The 20,096-nt window shown below is 46.4% G+C and overlaps 1 protein-coding gene across 1 annotated transcript in view; it reads right to left on the bottom strand.

Moving 5' to 3' along the window:
- ANO2 (anoctamin 2) overlaps nt 1-20,096 on the bottom strand; it is a 335,785-nt gene that overhangs the window by 163,959 nt on the left and 151,730 nt on the right. Inside the window, exons 11-12 of the mRNA XM_086404358.1 lie at nt 15,806-15,940; nt 6,569-6,729 (exon numbers count right to left, since the gene is read on the bottom strand). Coding sequence (XP_086260484.1) covers nt 6,569-6,729; nt 15,806-15,940 — 296 coding nt within the window. The remainder of the gene's footprint in view (nt 1-6,568; nt 6,730-15,805; nt 15,941-20,096) is intronic.

Here is a 20,096-nt window from a genome sequence, read left to right as displayed (position 1 = left end):
AGGGGAGCTCGGGGGAGAATGGATCCATGTATACGTACGGCTGAGTCTCTCCACTGTTCACCTGAAACTACCACAACATTGTTAATCGTCTATACCCCAATACAAAAATTTAAAAAGTCACTGAGGAGGACGCAGGGGGATACGAAGGACCCTCGTGACGATGGAGAGCAGCTCCCAGCGGATATCGCGTGCCAGGTACCACACCAGCTGCCCTGCACACACATCCAGTTCACACCTGTGAGAACACGACAGGTAGGCATGATTTCACCCACTTAAGAGATGAGGACGGGGTGCTCCAAGGTTGAGGACCAGCCTCCGTCCAGGTTACTCAGCACCTCAGCTGAGAGGACTGACTTCAGTGACACCAGGCAAGGCTCACGGTGATGGGTACAGAGCGGGACTGAGACCCACGTTTAGGACTGCCTGACCCTGAAGTTGCTGTCCTTAACCGCCTCCCTTCACCTCTCCCTTCCCTACTTTCAATATGGCTTCACTGTCTTTCCAAAGTTTCCTGGAGTTTGAAGGCAGAACCCCAGAGGGGCTGGGCCTGATGCCTCCACCGGCCGTGGGTCTGGCTGACTCCTGCCCTCTGCACACTCGACCTCCCGACTCCAGTTCAGTGACCCCCCGCTCCTGCCCTCTGTACACCCCACCCCCAACCCCAGCTCAGTGACCCCCCACTCCTGCCATCCGTACACCCCACCCCAACCCCAGCTCAGTGACCCCCGACTCCTGCCCCACTCTCTCTCTCTGCAGATAACCACTTCTCCCAGCCTCCTTCCCGGCAGCCTTGGGCCCTGGCCCAGGCCCACCCAGCACAGCACCACTGATCATAATAATCATGTAATGAGAGGCATAACTATTATTTTTAATTGTAATTTGTAGGCAGTCATGCCCTCAGGCTCTTGGCTGCTGTAACCAAATACACAATCACATAAAACACAGCAAAGCTGTTAAAATAACAAAACCAAACCCTAAGCCCAGAAGCGCTGACACAAGCCCACTCCATTTGTTTTCCCTGCACTGCTGCTACCACGCGAGGGGAAGAGAGAGGAGACCCAGGCGAGGGGGTGGGGGCGGGGGGGCGGGGCACGGGGGCATCGTCACAGAACTCAGGAGGGATGGAGGTATCTGTTCATCCACCAACGAGAGAAAGGGGACAGCTGTTGGGGATTAAAAATTGGAAGGGACAGCCCTGCCCCCATTTTAGGACCACGCAGAAAGCTTGTGTCCTAAGATCTGGTTCAAAAACATTCTCCTTATTTGCAGCAAAATGAAGTAATTGGCATAGTAAGGAATTCAGAGACTGCCTTGTTTGAGAGTTTGGTGACAGAGCGGCCTGGGTGGGTTGGTGAGGAGGTCATTGAGAGGTGGGTGATTCAGACAATGTCCTCCTTGCCTCTGCTTCCTTTTTTTTTATTATTATTATTTTATTTTTCTTTATTTTGGCTGTGTTGGGTCTTCATTGCAACATACAGGTTCTCTAGCTGCAGTATGCAGGCTTAGCTGCCCCGAGGCTATGGAATCTTAGTTCCCCAACCAGGAATCGAACCAGCATCTCCTGTACTGCAAGGCGGATTCTTAACCCCTGGACCACCAAGAAAGTTCCCAGCCTCCACTTCTGAGAGGGTGCAGGAAGCCCAGATCTGCAAGGCCAGAGATTCTCCATCTCTAATAGTCACAAAGCACAGCTTGGACCCCTGAATCTTTTTTTTTTTTTTCCAGCTCTGCCCACAATCTCATTTTCTTTACAGAGAAGTTCTCTTTTTTTATTTCTTGGTGGTTTTATTTGTTTACAAATAAAAACATCCACCTGAAAGGGAAAAAAAAGAAAATAGGAAGTGGGAAAATACAGCTGAAAACCAAGTCTCCCTGTGACAGGGAATCACACATCCCAGGAAAGGCCTTAAGGGGGAGCAGACCAGAGTGATAAAGCTTTAGCTACTCAGTCGCGGTCATATCTGTAAGACAGACTCATGGGTTAGGGCTGCAGCGTAGCCAAAGGTGAAAGGGCATTTCAGGCTCCAGTCAGTTCCAGCATATTTGAGGTGATTCCAAGAGGCCGCTTTTTATTAATTTGTTATTCAGTAACTCAGCCATGTCCAACTCTGCCACTCCATGGACTGCAGCACAGCAGGCTTCCCTGGCCTTCACCATCTCCCAGAGCTTGCTCAAACTCAAGTCCATTGAGTCAGTGATGCCATTCATCCATCTCATCCTCTGTCATCCCCTTCTCTTCCTGCCTTCAGTCTTTCCCAGGATCAGGGTATTTTCTAATGAGTTAGCTCTTTGCATCATAGGAATAAAAATTCCTAGTATTTTTTATTAATACTAGGAATAAATCTGGGACTTTCCTGATAGCTTAGCTGGTAAAGAATCTGCCTGCAATGCAGGAGACCGCAGTTCGATTCCTGGTTCAGGAAGTTCCCCTGGAGAAGGGATAGGCTACCCACTCCAATATTCTTGCTTGGAAAATCCCCATGGACAGAGAAGCCTGGCAGGCTACAGTCCACAGGGTTGCAAAGAGTCAGACACGACTGAGTGACTAAGCACAGCATGGCACATAAGAGTAAATCTACCATATGACCCAGCAATCCCACTACTGGGCACGTACTCTGAGGAAACCACAATTCTAAAAGACACATGTGCCCCAATGTTCATTGCAGCACTGTATACAAAAGCCAGGACATGGAAGGAACCCAGATATTCATGGAGAGATAAATAGATAAAGAAGTTGTGGTACATTTATGCAATGGAATATTACTCAGCCATAAAAAGGAACACATTTGAGTCAGCTGTCGTGGGGTGGATAAACCTAGAGCCTTCTATGCAGAGTAAAGTAAGTCAGAAAGAAAAAACAAGTATCATATATTAACACATACACATGGAATCTAGAAAAATGGTACAGATGAACCACAAAGCTAGTGGAGGTGATGGAATTCCAGTTGAGCTATTCCAAATCCTAAAAGATGATGCTGTGAAAGTGCTGCACTCAATATGCCAGCAAATTTGGAAAACTCAGCAGTGGCCACAGGACTGGAAAAGGTCAGTTTTCATTCCAATCCCAAACAAAGGCAATGCCGAAGAATGCTCAAACTACCGCACAATTGCACTCATCTCACATGCTAGTAAAGTAATGCTCAAAATTCTCCAAGCCAGGCTTCAGCAATATGTGAACTGTGAACTTCCTGATGTTCAAGCTGGTTTTAGAAAAGGCAGAGGAACCAGAGATCAAATTGCCAACATCCGCTGGATCATGGAAAAAGCAAGAGAGTTCCAGAAAGGCATATATTTCTGCTTTATTGACTATGCCAAAGCCTTTGACTGTGTGGATCACAATAAACTGTGGAAAATTCTTCAAGAGATGGGAATACCAGACCACCTGATCTGCCTCTTGAGAAATCTGTATGCAGGTCAGGAAGCAACAGTTAGAACTGGATATGGAACAACAGACTGGTTCCAAATAGGAAAAGGAGTACGTCAAGGCTGTTTATTGTCACCCTGTTTATTTAACTTATATGCAGAGTACATCATGAGAAACGCTGGACTGGAAGAAACACAAGCTGGAATCAAGATTGCCAGGAGAAATATCAATAACCTCAGATATGCAGATGACACCACCCTTATGGCAGAAAGTGAAGAGGAACTCAAAAGCCTCTTGATGAAAGTGAAAGTGGAGAGTGAAAAAGTTGGCTTAAAGCTCAACATTCAGAAAACGAAGATCATGGCATCCGGTCCCATCACTTCATGGGAAATAGATGGGGAAATAGTGGAAACAGTGTCAGATTTTATTTTTCTGGGCTCCAAAATCACTGCAGATGGTGACTGCAGCCATGAAATTAAAAGACGCTTACTCCTTGGAAGGAAAGTTATGACCAACCTAGATAGCATATTGAAAAGCAGAGACATTACTTTGCCAACAAAGGTTCGTCTAGTCAAGGCTATGGTTTTTCCAGTGGTCATGTATGGATGTGAGAGTTGGACTGTGAAGAAGGCTGAGCGCCAAAGAATTGATGCTTTGAACTGTGGTGTTGGAGAAGACTCTTGAGAGTCCCTTGGACTGCAAGGAGATCCAACCAGTCCATTCTGAAGGAGATCAGCCCTGGGTGTTCTTTGGAAGGAATGATGCTAAAGCTGCAACTCCAGTACTTTGGCCACCTCATGTGAAGAGTTGACTCATTGGAAAAGACTCTGATGCTGGGAGGGATTGGGGGCAGGAGGAGAAGGGGACGACAGAGGATAAGATGGCTGGATGGCATCACTGACTCGATGGACGTGAGTCTGAGTGAACTCCAGGAGTTGGTGATGGACAGGGAGGCCTGGCGTGCTGTGATTCATGGGATCGCAAAGAGTCGGACACGACTGAGCGACTGATCTGATCTGATCTGAACCTAGTAGAGCACGGACGTGCGGACACAGTGGGGGAGGTGAGGGTGGGACAGCCTGGGAGAGTGCACTGACACATACACAGTACCGTGTGTGAACCAGACAGCGAGAGGGGAGCTGCTGTGCGGCAGGGGGCTCAGCTCGGGGCTCCCTGATGACCCAGAGGGCTGGGATCGGGCTGGGGGTGGAAGGAGTCTCGGGAGGGAAGGGATACACATATATAAAATTATGACTGATTTGCATTGCTGTACAGCAGAAACCAACACAAAATTGTATAGCAATTTTCCATCAATTAAAAAATAAAGAAAATTGAAAAAAAAAGGAACCCCCCCAAAAAAAGAAAAAAAACAAGATGCTGTTTATGGACAAGAGGCACAGAGCCGCCTGAGACTGTTCAGGCCACAAGCTACAACTTCCCTCTGTCCCCCCCGACCCTTCCTGTGAACAATTCCAGAGCTACATGGCCATGGATACCGTGTCCTCTGACTCCCTGCCACTGTTCTGCAGGCTGACACTGCCACGTGGTCCTGGGCAGTGGCTTTTCTTCCTGGGAGAACAGAGGCTCCCCTGGATACCTCTGGAGGCTCTGGATACTAGGACTTCCCGGGTCACATGGGAATCTTTCCAGCCTGGTTCCATCTCCACCCATGTAGACAGGCGGAGGTCGCCGGGTCTGGGTCTAACAGCAGTTCTAGAAGAGACCTCCCTCTCCTGCACACAGTCCCAGGATGTGCGACTCACCGCCCCATCCTAGCAGGTCCTCCAAGCCCCCTGGAGTCAGCAGTAAACCTAACCGCTTCAGCTGCTGGTCTGTGACCCGAAAGATGAGGGCCCAGTCTGTGAGGATGAGACGACGGCAGATGGCTGCTCCCAACGGGCTGACACAGGGGCCCCTGCTCCCTTCTGTGATACCCGTGGGTATGTCTTCTTGGAAATGCTCAGTGACCACAGGGGTGGATATTCCAGTTTTTAAGACCAGAAGGGTGCATGTGTGTGTCTGTGTTTATGATCAGATGGCTGTGTCCCAGAGAAAGTTTATTACCCCAAGACTCTGGGCGGGGGTCGGGGCGGGGGCGAGGGGGGCGGGGAAGGGAGGAGGAGGAAATCGAAGGAACTATTTGTTCCTTCCTTCACAAATCCCTTTGGTGGGAAGATGGAAAACATCTCTCTGGCATTAAGTGAAATCTCTGCACTCTACACTTGTGGTGTCCTGGAAATTGCAACTGAACACAGAGATAGGAGACGAGTCTAGGCCCGCCTTTGCCCCCAGCTAACCCTGTGATCGTGGCAGTCACCCCCTGACTCCAAGTGTGACACCAAATGACATCTGGGACTTGCACATCTTAGGAGATGTACCTGGAGGTGCCTATGAGTGTATCGCTGCTAAGTCGCTTCAGTCGTGTCTGACTCTGTGCGACCCCATAGATGGAAGCCCACCAGGGTCCCCCATCCCTGGGATTCTCCAGGCTAGAGTACTGGAGTGGGTTGCCATTTCCTTCTCCAATGTGTAAAAGTGAAAAGTGAAAGGGAAGTCGTTCAGTCGTGTCCGACTCTTAGCGACCCCATGGACTGCAGCCTACCAGGCTCCGCTGTCCACAGGATTTTCCATTTCAAAGCATGCATGGGTTCAATTTCCAAACAAATCCTATATGAAATTAATGTAAGATTACTCCATCTCTTATATACATATATATATATATATGCATGTGTGTGTGTAAAATAAAGCCTCGGAGGATATTCTTAGTTCTAGTCCCATGTATGAGTAAAGGAGAGAAATCTATTGTCCCTAAAATGCTTCTTAAAATATAAGGACTAGGGGCTTCTGTAGTGGCTCGGTAATAAAAAAATCTGCCTGCCAATGCAGGGGACACGGGTTCAATCCCGGGTATGAGAAGATCCCACATGCCACAGAGCAACTAGGTCCGTGCACAGCCACTAAGCCTGTGCTCCAGAGCCCAGCAGGTGCAAGCCCATGAGCCCAAGAGCTTGTGCTTCACACCAGGAGAGTAGCCCCCACCCACCACAGTGAGAGAAAAGCCCAGGCAGCCATGAAGACCCGGAGCAACCAAATTAGTAAATAAAAGTTTTACTAAAGATATAAGGATTAAAGAATATTGGCTTTGGTCCCTGCACCCGTCTGAAGGTGCCCTGCACAGAAGCCAGCCTCATGGTGATGACTTACCCCACAGAGCCATGAAGATGGAGAAGAAGACGGTGGCAGGGTTGTCAAACAGGTGGCTGGCCCGCGCTGTCCCACAGGCCGAGCTGAGGTTCCAGTAGTCACAGGACGTGTCGCAAAGGGGACACATGGTGAAGGCGTTCTGCTGGTCACACATCTCCTTGCTGCAGGAGACAGAGGCTGTGGGGTCACAGGGCTCCAAGCAGGACCCTCCCTAAGTCCATCACCCCCAAAACCCCTCCCACTTGGAACTCCCTGGCTGCTTCAGTAACTCCGTCAACAAGGCATATGAGATCAGAGCTGGGCTTGGATTCTTCCCCTTGGGAGTACTGTTTTTAGTATCTTGTCTTTAAAACTGGGTGAGCAGATGAACAGATAAAGAAGATGTGGTACATATGTACAATGGAATATTACTCGGCCATGAAAAGGAATAAAATTGGGTCATTTGTAGTGATGTGGCTGGACCTAGAGTCCATCAAACAGAGCGAAGCAAGTCAGAAAACAACAAATGCCATATATTAACGCATAGATATAGAATCTAGAAAAATGATACAGATGAACCTATTTGTGGGGAAAGAATGGAGACACAGACTTAGAGAACGGACTTATGGACCCAGGAGGGGAAGGAGAGGGTGGGACAAATTGACAGAGCAGCACTGACTTATAGACCCTACCATGTATGAAGAGACCCAGCGGGAAGCTGCCACACAGCACAGGGAGCTCAGCTCAGCACTCTGTGATGACCTACAGGGGTGGGATGGGAGCGGGGGGTGGAAGGGAGAAGCTCAAGAGGGAGGGGATATATGTCTACATATAGCTGATCCCAGAGAAGGCAATGGCACCCCACTCCAGTACTCTTGCCTGGAAAATCCCATGGACGGTAGGCTGCAGTCCATGGGGTCGCTACGAGTCGGACACGACTGAGCGACTTCAATTCCACTTTTCACTTTCATGCATTGGAGAAGGAAATGGCAACCCACTCCAGTGTTCTTGCCTGGAGAATCCCAGGGAGGGGGGAGCCTGGTGGGCTGCCGTCTATGGGGTCGCACAGAGTCAGACACGACTGAAGTGACTTAGTAGTAGCAGCAGCAGCTGATCCACATTGTTGTACAGCAGAAACTAACACAACATTGTAAAGCAATTATACTCTAGTGGAAAAAAATAAAAAAAAAATAGATGGGCTACCTTCGGAGGTATGGAAGCCATCACTATACGTGAACCAACAAAAAGTGAGTGACCACATATCAGTTATGCTGTGCATTGGATGGTACCATATAAAAGAGTGAAAGTGTTAATTGCTCAGTCGTGTCCGGCTCTTTGCGACCCCATGGACTGTAGCCCATCAGGCTCCTCTGTCCATGGGGTTCTCCAGACAAGAATACTAGAGTGGGTAGCTGTTCCCTTTTCCAGGGAATCTTCCCAATCCAGAAATTGAACCCAGGTATCCCACATTGTAGGTGGATTTTTTACCAGCTGAGCCACCAGGGAAGCCCGGTGCTGTATAAAGTCCCATCCAAAGGTGCTGAGTCTATGGGGCTGATGGTTTGTGAATAAGTCACTCATCAGAGGTCAGAGTCTATCGTCCTCATTCAAGCACGAGCTACCTCATTAGTGTATTAGGATGGTCACACGGAGGAATCAACATGAGTATACCATTCGACCAGCACAAGGTCTTCCTCCTGGAAGAAGTCATGCAAAGACGAGTGGAGTCAGGAGGGAGGAAGCCCAACTTCTAAGTGAATCAACCATGTGACTGTTTGGAGAAGACAGATTAGTAACCTCAACTTAATAAGAATTATCCTAACCACAAAATGGGATGCGAGAGGCTGCAAGAATAAGGTGTGTATTAGTTGCTCAGTTGTGTCCAACTCTTTGTGATCTCACTGCAGCCCTCCAGGTTCCTCTGGAATGGAACCTGGGCAAGAATTCTCCATGGAATTCTCCAGGCAAGAATACTGGAGTAGACTGACATTCCCTTCTCCAGGAGATCTTCCCAACCTAGGGATCGAATCCAGGTCTCCTGTGTTGCAAGCAGATTCTTTACCTTCTGAGCCACCAGGGAAGTCCAGGGAAGCCACCAGGGAAGAATAGGGTAAATTCTCCCAAAGTCTAGATTCCAAGAATCCAAGAGAACAAAGCATGAGTCAAATAAACATCACCTCTATTCTCACCTCTTTTCAGTATATTTCTCTTTACTGGACTTATGCATATATTTGAAATTCCATTCACTTGGGTGGATCAGCTGGACCCAATAACTTCAGGCTCATCAGGTGCTTGCAAATAAGAACCGAGGATTTCTCAGCCCCAACTGGTTTCCCCAATAACCCTCCACATTGCAGTCTGGTAGGAAAATGAATGAACTCATCACTCCGGTGTGTGATATTTGCCCTCGGGGATGAGTAGATGGCTAAGCTCATCACTTTGGGGAAAAGGGTGGAGAACTAGAGATTTCACGAAAAGAAAGCACTGGCTGTTCTCACAGAGCAGCTGGAGGAGACCCCATGATGGGGAGGCAGGGATCACAGGCTGAAACCACAGCTGGGTTTTCTCCACAAAGAGGCAGCAGAGGGCACTACCGAGCACAGTACAGCTGGTTGAGGGAGCTGGTACCCCGGTGCCTGAGCCAAGGGCTTAGATAAAACCCAGAAGCCGGCTGGATGCCTGTGTTTAGCTTCCATCGCTAAGCAGTCAAAGGTTTCACCGAGGGCTGTCGTTGACTGTCAAGTCCCAGCTCTCAGGCTTGTTTTTAATGAGCCTCGGCAGGGAAAGTCCTTTTGTGTGAGAGAATGGAAACTCCGGGTCTCAGGATAAATCCCAGCTCCTCCACAGACTTGGTGCTGAGCACTCCACTGGCAAGTGTCAAGATCGGTGACTCACTCACATCGACAATATTAAATAGTAATTTCTTAATAGTAAGTTCAGCCACACTGACTTCACCTGGGCATGTGTTTATTGGTAACTGGAGAGCAGGACTGAAGTCTTCTGGGCCAGACATGTGATGGCTGCCTGGTAGAGGAGCTGGTGCTTTTAGGAGGAGAGTACCAATTAGAAAACAGATTCACACAGAAAACTTGTCAGTTTGCACAAAGTCTAGCAAACAGCTTTGCTTCTAAGCCGTGTCTGTTCAGTCATTAAGTCAATCCAACTCTTTGTAACTCCATGGACTGCAGCATGCCAGGCTTCCCTATACTTCAATACCTTCCAGAATTTGTTCAGATTCATCACCAATCAACCATCTCACCCTCTGCTGCCCCCTTCTCCCCCTGCCTTCACTCTTTCCCAGCATCAAGGTCTTTTCCAATGAGTTGGCTCTTCGAATTAGGTGGTCAAAGTAGTGGAGCTTCAGCTTCAGCATCAGTCCTTCCAATGAATATTCAGGGTTGGTTTCCTTTAGGATTGACTGGTTTGATCTTGCTGTCTAAGGGACTCTCAAGAGTCTTCTCCATCACCACAGTCCAAAAACATCAATTCTTGGGTGCCCAGCCGCCTTTATGGCCAACTCACATCCATATACGACTACCAGAAAAACCAGGACAGTAGCGGTTTTGTCCCTAAATCATGTCTGACTCTTGTGACCCTGTGGACTGTAGCCTGCTAGGCCTCTCTGTCCATGGGATTCTCCAGGCAGGAATAATGTAGAGAATTGCCATTTCCTTCTCCAGGGGATCTTCCTGACCCAGGAATTGAACCCGAGTCTCCTGCATTGCAGGCAGATTCTTTATGGACTGAGCTATGAGGGAAGCCCTCCGGAAAAACCATAGCTGCTACTTTACAGACCTTTGTCGGCAAAGTGATATCTCTGCTTTTTAATACACTGTCCAGGTTTGTCACGGTTTTTCTTCCAAGGAGCGTGTCTTTTATTTTCATGACTACAGTCACTATTCGCAGTGATTTTGGAGCCCAAGAAAATAAAATCTGCCACTGCTTTGTCATGGAGATTCTTTACATATATACAGGGAGACACATAATCCTAGAAAATCTAATCTCAATCAAAACTAGTCCATGCTAAAAGGTCAGGGGAAAAAAAAATATTAGCACCACCTTAGTACAGAGTACTTTGAAATGTGAATGCTGTGTACATAAATGGTTTTAAAATTAGAATACAGTCAACTGACAATCATTTGTACGAAATGGCAGCCATGGTAGCATGGATAGTCCCACATCATTTAGGTTTGAAGTCAGAATGCTCTGTATGCATTGGGTTGGGTATTTTTTGTTGCATCTTTGGAGTTTTTTGATGCAAGCAATTGGAAGAGGATTCTGGAGAAATTCTGCCTTGGGATGACATTAAAGGACTTTGTAGTCTCTGAGACAAGCTGGAAAAGGGGGAGACGCCCCGAGAACTGAAGTCAGGGCTGGGTCATTCACTAAAGTCAGGGCTGGGTCATTCACTAGCTGCGTCATCCACAGATTCTTAGTTAGAAGCCACAGTGGCTATAAATCCAATGACATGTTTCTTCAACCGATCATGTTCTCTCGGACACAGAAGAAGGTTGATGAATGGCTTGACCATCAGGTGAACCAAGACCCTGGAGTGGGTGGTGTTCTCAATGAGTGACCCACTGCTCACAATTCAAGTGACATACAGGGCTCTACTAGCCACAAAGGGAGGCAATTATTCAAGAAATTCAGACAGAACATCTGCTATTAAGATCTCAGCTCTAAAGTAACCAGTTTTTCTTTAAAATATGGTTTAGATTAATCACCTTTAAAAAAAAATGCTCCAGTCTTTCCTATGCATGTAAGCAAATGGGGAACAAATGGAACCAACCCCTTGCTAAGCAGACGAAGGTTCTATAGACATATCTTGCACATATGGAAATACTATTAAGTGAAGCATGTGACTCACATATCAAAGTTATCGGTGATAAAAGGTACCATTTAAAGTTCCACACAATGTAACTTTCCTGGTTTTGATGCTGGACTGTGGCTTTTAAAACATAATCATTGGGGGAAACTGGATGAAGGGCACATTGGGCCCCTCTACACTCTCTTTACTGTTTCCAGTGAATCTATACGGTTCTCAGAATAAAACATTTTTTTTAAAGTGACACACAGATACTAAATGCCAGGCCTAATGCCCAAAGTGGAGACCTTTAAAATAATCCCAGGAAGGGTGAAAGCTTATAATCGCTTAGGAGTGGCTGGGAGGACAGGGAAGCCTGGCGTCCTGCAGTTCATGGGTCCGCGAAGAGTCGGACATGACTTGGCACCTAAACAACAGCCAGACAACAAGGAGCGGCTGATAGACACAAACCCTCGAAGGGTGTGAATTTGTCTGGATTCTGTATTGGGATTTAGAGGCTGTGCTTTTATTGACAAGGAGTGTACGGATTGTTTGTGAGTGTTCATCAGGCATAGAGCTTGGACTTCTGATAGATATACAATTATGACTGAGGAGCAGCTCTCAAAAACTACTTCATAATATGCTTGACTTTTTCTATTTACACCTTCCTGATTGGCCACACCTTATTCTGAGTCTGAAAAACTGAGAATCAAAATTTCAAATTTTACAGCAGCCAATTTTACACATTTTCATTTCGGAAAGTTGAAAAAGTTCAAAAGACTCCACTATGCAAATAAAGACATATACTGTATCCATAAACACACTTATATCACTAAATTAAATGTCATGAAACAATTCTGATACTTCCTTCTTGTGATGAATACTAAAATTATATTTCATTCTACTCTATATTATCTTAATCTTTGTTGTTCACTCACTCAGTCATATCCGCCGACTCTTTGTGACTCCATGGACTATATCATGCCAGGCTTCCCTGTCCCTCACTAACTCCTGGAGGTTGCTCAAAGTCATGTCCATTGAGTCAGTGATGCCATCCAACCATCTCATCCTCTGTCACCCCCTTATCCTTCTGCCTTTGATCTTTCCCAGCATCAGGGTCTTTCCCAGTGAGTCAGCTCTTCACATCAGGTGGCCAAAGTACTGGAGCTTCCGCTTCAGCATCAGTCCTTCCAATGAATCTTCAGGGTTGATTTCCTTTAGTCTTATTCTACTGCATTTTCAGAAATACGTATTTATTTGCTTGGCTACACCGGGTCATAGTTGTAGCACGCAGGACCTTTTAGTCGCCGTATGTGAACTCTTATCTGCAACATGTAGGATCTAGTTCCCAAACCAGGGATCAAATCCAGTCCCCCTGTACTGGGAGATTGGAGTCTTAGCCACTGGATCACCAGGGAAGACCCTTATTCTAGTTCATTTAAAAGATAACCATTAAATTGATTCTATAATCCACTAACGGACTGCTATCCATAGTTGATAAAACATCACACACCCGACAGGCATTGTGATGTATCTGCAACGATGATGATCTCATTGTACAAGCACGCACACCTGCACACATACGAGAGCCCCACCGTGTGTGTAGGCACACGCCTTTGTAGCGTGTGTAGACCATGGTCCCTTCCAGCTGCCCTGGCCACTGTCACATGGGTTCCCATGTGGGGAACCAGGGCACGAGTCTCAAGTCCTGATATCAACCAGCACGTGGACTCTCTGCCTGCCGAGCTGTTGGTCCTCAGGGCATGGGATGAGTCCTCCAGTTTGGACCAACCTGAGACCCCAATCCCCAGCCATCATAATGGGGCAACGGAGCTGTGTTCTCTGAGAAGGCACCAGGAGGGGCCAGCTAGAGCTCCTGGGCTGCCAAGGAGGGTCAGAGCCCTGGGGAAGACGCCACAGATGACTGGGGAAAGCAAAGGCTTGGAGTAGGAGGCATGTGCCTGTGAACTCAGTTGCTTAATTATGCCTGACTCTTTCCAACCCCATGAACTATAGCCCACCAGGCTCCTCTGCCCATGGGGTTTCTCAGGCAAGAATACTGGAGTGTTGTAACCATTTCCTACTCCAGGGGATCTTCCCAATCCAGAGACTGAAATTGCATTTCGTGAGTCTCCTGCATCGGCAGGTGGGTTCTTTACCACTGAGTCACCTGGAAAGCCAGGAAGCAACAGAGGTCAAATCTCAACTATGGTGGACTTCCCTGGCAGTTCAGTGGTTGAGACTCCAGGCTTCCACTACAGGGGCTGTGGGTTCGATCCCTGGTCAAGGAACTAAGATTCCATATGCCGAGGGGCATGGGTAAAAAATAAATGAATAAAACATCAATGTGATTTCACTGATCTGGGTTAGAACCAGGGGCTAATTTAAAAAAAATCCCAACCCTGTCAACCATTACTTGCTGAAGTTGGACAAGTTAGGTGACGCTGCCTCTCCATGGAGACCATGTCTCCATTTCTCTGAGGTGAGAATAAGAACACCAATTGCTGACAACATCAATCGCTTCAGTATCGAAGACACAGCACATAAAAACCATCCAGCACTGGTACAACTCACACTAGGAATGCAATGTGTGTTCCTTCTTCCTTTGGACTTCCCAAGTGGCTCCGTGGTAAAGAATCTGCCTGCCAGTGCAGGAGATATGGGTTTCATCCCCAGGTCGGAAAGATTCCCTGGAGTAGGAAATGGCAACCCACTCCAGTATTCTTGCCTGGAGAATTCCATGGACAGAGGAGTCTGGTGGGCTACAGTCCATGGGGTTGGAAAGAGTCAGATATGACTGAGCACGTGCGTACACACACACACCTTCTTCCTTTATGCTGTGGACGGCAGAGCCCTGAAAACATAGCTCAAAGGTCCCAGAATTCCAGTCAAGAATCCTGGATGGATGATGACAGGGTTCTATACACAAAAATATTCAAATCCTTGTGCTTATACTAAGGTATTTAGCTTTATTCTAACTACACACATGTCATCGCCAGTTTTGCTAATTCGCAAGAGCTTTTCTACAGAGTGACACAGAGGCCAGAGCCACCTGGTTCTTACCACTTATCACGCTATCTTCAAACAGCCCAGCTCTCCCTGTTTCTTCAGGAGGTCCTGACTTCCCCATCACCACCCCTCACTGCAGTGGACACCTCCAGGCTGCCCAGTGCCCCCATCCCCCGGGCTATTGAAGGAGAATCCCCATGGCACGGTGTCAGCCTGCCCCCCCCAGCCCAGACATGATCGGCTGGTCGACAGCCTTCACTTAGGCCAAAAAGAGTCAACAGGACTTTTTCACTTAGGATCAATCACATATAAAGCTCTTAAAATGTGACACCCCGTGAGCTACTAGCAGCAACATTCACATCCTATGGAGAAACTCTGTAGTGAAACAAGAAATACCTGAAAGAATCAGAGACAGCCAGTAAATAGAAGGAATCCTTATTTCCACAGTCTTTGGGTGAGCCACATGCCAGCCACGGGCTCCACCGAGGCCTCCCCACCGAACCTTGAGGATAAATTCCCTTTTTTGCTTATGCTAGTTCCCATGCATTTCTATCACTTGCAACTGCAAGAGTATTAAAACACACAAATGATGCTTCAGTTTGCCAGGACAGTTCTGGAGGTGCCAAGAGCTTTAAATTCTAAACATTGGCTAAGTGTCTCTTCCGTCCCCTGTACTCTATTTCTGCTTATGTTGGTTCATTCAAGAATTGTTTATGAATATTTTGCTGGGTGCCAGACACTATCTCCTTTAATCCTCAGGATACCACCATGAGGCAGGTGTTAGTATTGCCATTTCACAGCCGAAGAAATGGAAAGTCAGGGAGCAAGGTACCCCATTTCAAGGCTAATATGTAAAACAGTCCACCTTAAAGGATGTTCTTCTGTTGAGTGTCTATTTTTTTTGTAGGATCTCTCTTCCTCATCAGGACCAGCCTTTGTTCCATCTCTTGGATCTCCAAGAGCCCCCTGTCACCTCCTGCAGTCTCTGACTCCCAGAGCCAGGGCTGAGGTGTTCTCCGCTCATAGCATTTTATTCCAGCAGTATCTGGCCACATAGATGCCATCTTTACCCAACACCATTCAACACTTGCTGCCTTGGTCTGTGTGGGAAATGAGAGAAAAATGCCACAAAAGTGAGGGGAAAAAAGCTTTTCGCGGGCATGGTTTCTTTTCTCACCAGTTATCTTCCACCTGCCCAATCAGACCCTGGTCCCGGAGAAGAGTTTGACCAGGAAAGGAAGTGGCCACAATCAGCGTGGCTCTGAGCCCTTCACAGAATCCGATGCTCCCCACTCTCTCAGGAGAGAAGGAAGGGAAGTGGGAAGGAGGACACAGGGTGGGCTCTGGAGGGATACGTGTGAAATGTACGATGTCCCCGAAACTGGGATGACACTCTGAACGACTGACACGTGGGAACTGAGCCTTCGCCTTTAACGTCAGCTCACCTGGGAATATCTTCTTCGATGGTTGCACATCCGTAAAGAAACACGATGATCCCGATGACAGACGACGGGATGAGGAAGGATGTATATAATCCCAGCCAGGCAAAATATAGTCCGATCTTTTCTCCAAAATACTTTCTGGAAAAAGAAGGAAATGAAACATACATTAAGAATATCATGGACTTTCCTTCTTTCTGTTTGCTTTAAACCTGACAAAGGGTCAGCACAAATGGAAAGGGACGGAAGTTATCTGGGGAAGCTGGGGGGGTGGGGGGTGGACCTCAGCACAAGGAGTCAACAATTGGTCTTTTCTGAAATGAATCGCATTCCATTAGAATCGCATATGCACACCTGTTCATGGAAAGAAGTTGCACAAAGGAATCCAGCCCTAACAGCAAACTGAGAATATGTCATATATTTTGACATCTTTACCAGACACGCATGAATAACATCAGAATTTCATGAGTGCCATAGCACTCAACCCACAGAAAAACACACCTTTTTGAAACTGCTTATTTGGATAAAATACACAAATTCGGGGGCATACATCCTGATGTATGGGCTTCCCTGGTGGTTCAGACAGTAAAGAATCTGCCTGCAATGCAGGAGACCTGGGTTCAATCCCTAGGTTGGGAAGATCCTCTGGAGAAGGGCATGGCAACCCACTCCAGTATTCTTGCCTGGAGAATTCCAAGGACAGGGGAGCCTAGTGGCCTTCAGTCCATGGGGTCACAAAGAGTCAAATATGACTGAGCAACTAACACACACAGACACACAAACACACACACACACACTGATGTATACAAACCAATATAAATACAGTCATAGAAAAATAACTGGAAGAAATTAGGTAAAATATGGATCATGGTGTCTTTGGCTGATGGGACTATGGGTGGTTTTTTATTGCTTTATTTTTTTATCTTTCTGCATTTTTTAACTCTCTATTTTTTCATGAATTCCTTTTTATAAAAAGTGGTTTCTTTTTGAAAGAAAAGGTACTTTCCATATCTTTTTGTTTCCCAGATCACACGGTTAATAAATGACCACATTCAGTCTCTAAAAGGGGGTTTTCCCTTAGATGAGTATTGATTATGGATGCTTGATGAGAAAAACACAATCCACAGAGGAGAAGTATATTTCATTTCGTAGGAGCCTCTGACATAAAACACAGGAGGGAAATAGGAGCTCAGCTCACCTTTTGATCTAAAGACTAGAGAGTAAAGAGAACAAATAAAACTTATTTATCGACCACCAGAGCACTGCTTCCACTTAGGATGTAGACAACTGCCAGGAAATGTAGGTTTCATCCTAACGATAAAAGAAAGCGAGATAACCTGTGAATCAAAATTTTTCGTGAGCCCATCAGAAAGTAGAGGTTGCAAGATAACCAGATGAGCCACACTTCTTTAAAATGACAAGCTCCTTCAAGGAAAAATGGACTCACAACAGTTCTGTTGAGCATGAGACAGAAAGGCAGTCCCATAAAGTGAGTAGGAAGAAACAGCTAAAAAAATTTAAGCTGGAAGCTGAGCGGAGGTCAGCGTGACATATTGAATAACTGGGCACTCCAGACACAAGAGGAGATTATACTCATTCACAAGATCCTATGGGAAGACCACCAGGTTTCTCATGAGAAGGACTGTAGACAATGTAGGAGCCAGAGAGAGCCCCCTCAGATGCATACAGGCAAGAAAGCCCACCCATCTCCCTGAACCATCTTTCTTTTAAACCAAAAGCCTCAAGCACAAGGTAACAAAAATCAGCAGTCTAACGCCGGTGAGGGGCAAGAGAGAGACCCCATGGGGCAAAGTGCTGAAAGGGAACCATGAGGACCAATTTCCAGTGGCCTACAACGGATGTGAGAGTTGGACCATAAAGAAGGCTGAGCACCGAAGAACTGATGCTTTCAAACTGGGATGCCGGAGAAGACTTGTGAGAGTCCCTTGGACAGCAAGGAGATCCAACCAGTCAATCCTAAGGAAAAATCAACCCTAAATATTTCATTGGAAGGGCTGATGCTGAAGTTGAAGCTCCAATACTCTGGCCACCTGATGTGAAGAGCCAACTCATTGGAAAAGAGCTGACTTGTGCTGCGTAAGATTGAGGACAAGAGGAGAAGTGGGCGACAGAGGATAAGATGGTTAGATAGCATCACTGACTCAATGGACATGAGTTGGAGCAAACTCAAGGAGATAGTGAAGGAGTTGATGGGGGTGCTGCTGTTCATGGGGTCGCAGAGAGTCGGACACAGCTTGGTGACGGAACACTGACAACAACCCCCAGGAAGCAGTCACAGGATCCCACCACTGAAGCGATCTGAAGTCTGTAGTGTGCTGGGTGACTCCAGCAGCAATGACATCCAAAGCCACCTCCACCTCTGACTGGCCTGACCCCACTCCCCTACTAAAGGCCTGACAGAGAGGCACAAGCCCATTCCTGGGCATAAATACCACGTACTTCAGTCTCTACTGTCCTTTAAAACACAGTGTCCAGAATTGAGAAAAAAAAAAATCTTGAGAGGGACTTCCTTGGTGGTCCAGCCATTAAAAATCCACATTCCTAATGCAGAGGGCTTGGGTTCGATCCCTGGTCAGGGAACTAGAGCATACATGTTGCAACTAAGACCTGGAGCAGCCAAATAAATAAAAATAGATGAATGTTGTTTTGTTTTTTTTTAAGCTTGAGAAACATGAAAAATGTACTGTCAAGAAATGAGGAAATCAATAAAACCAAAGTTGATCTAGATGCCATAAATATACAGGGATTTTCTCCCTTTCTCTTTTTCTTTTTTTTTTTTGATGTGACCAATTTTCAAAGTTTTATTAAATTTGTGATAATATTGCTTCTGTTGTATGTTTTGATTTTTGCCCATGAGGCCTATGGGATCTTAAGTCCCCAACCAGGGATTGAACCCACACCCCCTTCAATGGAAGGTGAGATCTTAACCTCTGGACCACCAGGGATGTCCCATACAGGGACTTTAAAATAATTATAATAATACGCTAAGGAAGACTCTAATACAAAAGAGAAAATTGGGAATTTCCACAGAGAGACAGAAACACAAGAGTGTAACATGGAAATACTAGAGCAAAAATACTTTATCAGATATGAAAAAGGTCTTCATTAGAGTGTCTTAGAAGGTGACTGAATGCAGCTGAGGAAAGACTCAATAAACTTGCACATAAGTCAATGAATACTATCCAAACTAAGATACAAAGAATAAAGAAGAAAATAGAATCTATCGATCAAGGGCTACGGGCAGTATCAAAGAAGGTATCATATATGTAACTGATGTCCCAGAGGAGTAAGAGACACAGGATAGAAGGAATATCTGCATGGATTATGATTAATAATCCATGAGGTCATGTCTGACTCCTTGCGACCCCATGGACTGTAGCCTATCAGGCTCTTCCATCCATGGGATTTTTCCAGGCAAGAGTGCTGGAGTGGATAGCCATTTCCTTCTCCAGGGGATCCTCCTGACCCAGGAATCGAACCCAGGTCTCCCACATTGCAGGCAGACGCTTTACCGTCTGAGCCACCAGGGAAGCCCAATCATTTTCCAAAATTGATCAAAATTAACAAAACAGATCTAAGAACTCCAAGGAACCCCAAGCAAACAGGTCAAAAAATAAAAATAAAACCTCACACACTTAGACACATCATAATCAAACTTCTGAAAAGCAAAGATAGGAAAAAAGAAACCTCTAAGTTGGAGTGGTACTGCGTGCATGCTAAGTTGCTTCAGTCGTGTCCAACTCTTTGTGACCCTATGGACTGTAGCCCGCCAGGCTTCTCTGTCCGTGGAGATTCTCCAGGCAAGAATACTGGAGTGGGTTGCCATGCCCTTCTCCAGGGGATCTTCCTGACCCAGGGATTGAACCCATGTATCCTATGGCTCCTGCACTGCAGGCAGATTCTTTACTGCTGAGCCACCAGGGAAGAATACTGGAGGGGCAGAGGTGGGAGGAATGAGGAAAGGAGGGTATTAGGTACAAAGGAACAAAGGTGAGATTTATAGACAATTTCTTGGCAGAAACTATGCAAGCCATAGGATAAGAGAGTGGCAACGTTAAAGTAAGGAATGAAAAAAAAAAAAACAGTCAATCCAGAATACTATACAGAAAGAAAGTGGCTTTCAAAAGTGAGACAAAATAAAAACGATTTCAGCAAGCAAAAGCTGAGGGAATTCACTGCCAATAGATCTGCACAACCAGAAATGTGAAAGGAAGTTCTTTAGTTAAAAATCTAGATATACTGACCTTTCATGTGAGAGTGCCAGAAATACTAAAAA

Source organism: Bos grunniens, chromosome 5 (assembly GCF_055505025.1).
Source record: "Bos grunniens cultivar Pamir isolate PY7600 chromosome 5, Bosgru_T2T1.0, whole genome shotgun sequence".
NCBI lineage: Eukaryota > Metazoa > Chordata > Mammalia > Artiodactyla > Bovidae > Bos > Bos grunniens.
The sequence above is the reverse complement of the archived record's forward strand: the minus strand, read 5'-3'. Positions and strand labels throughout refer to the sequence as shown.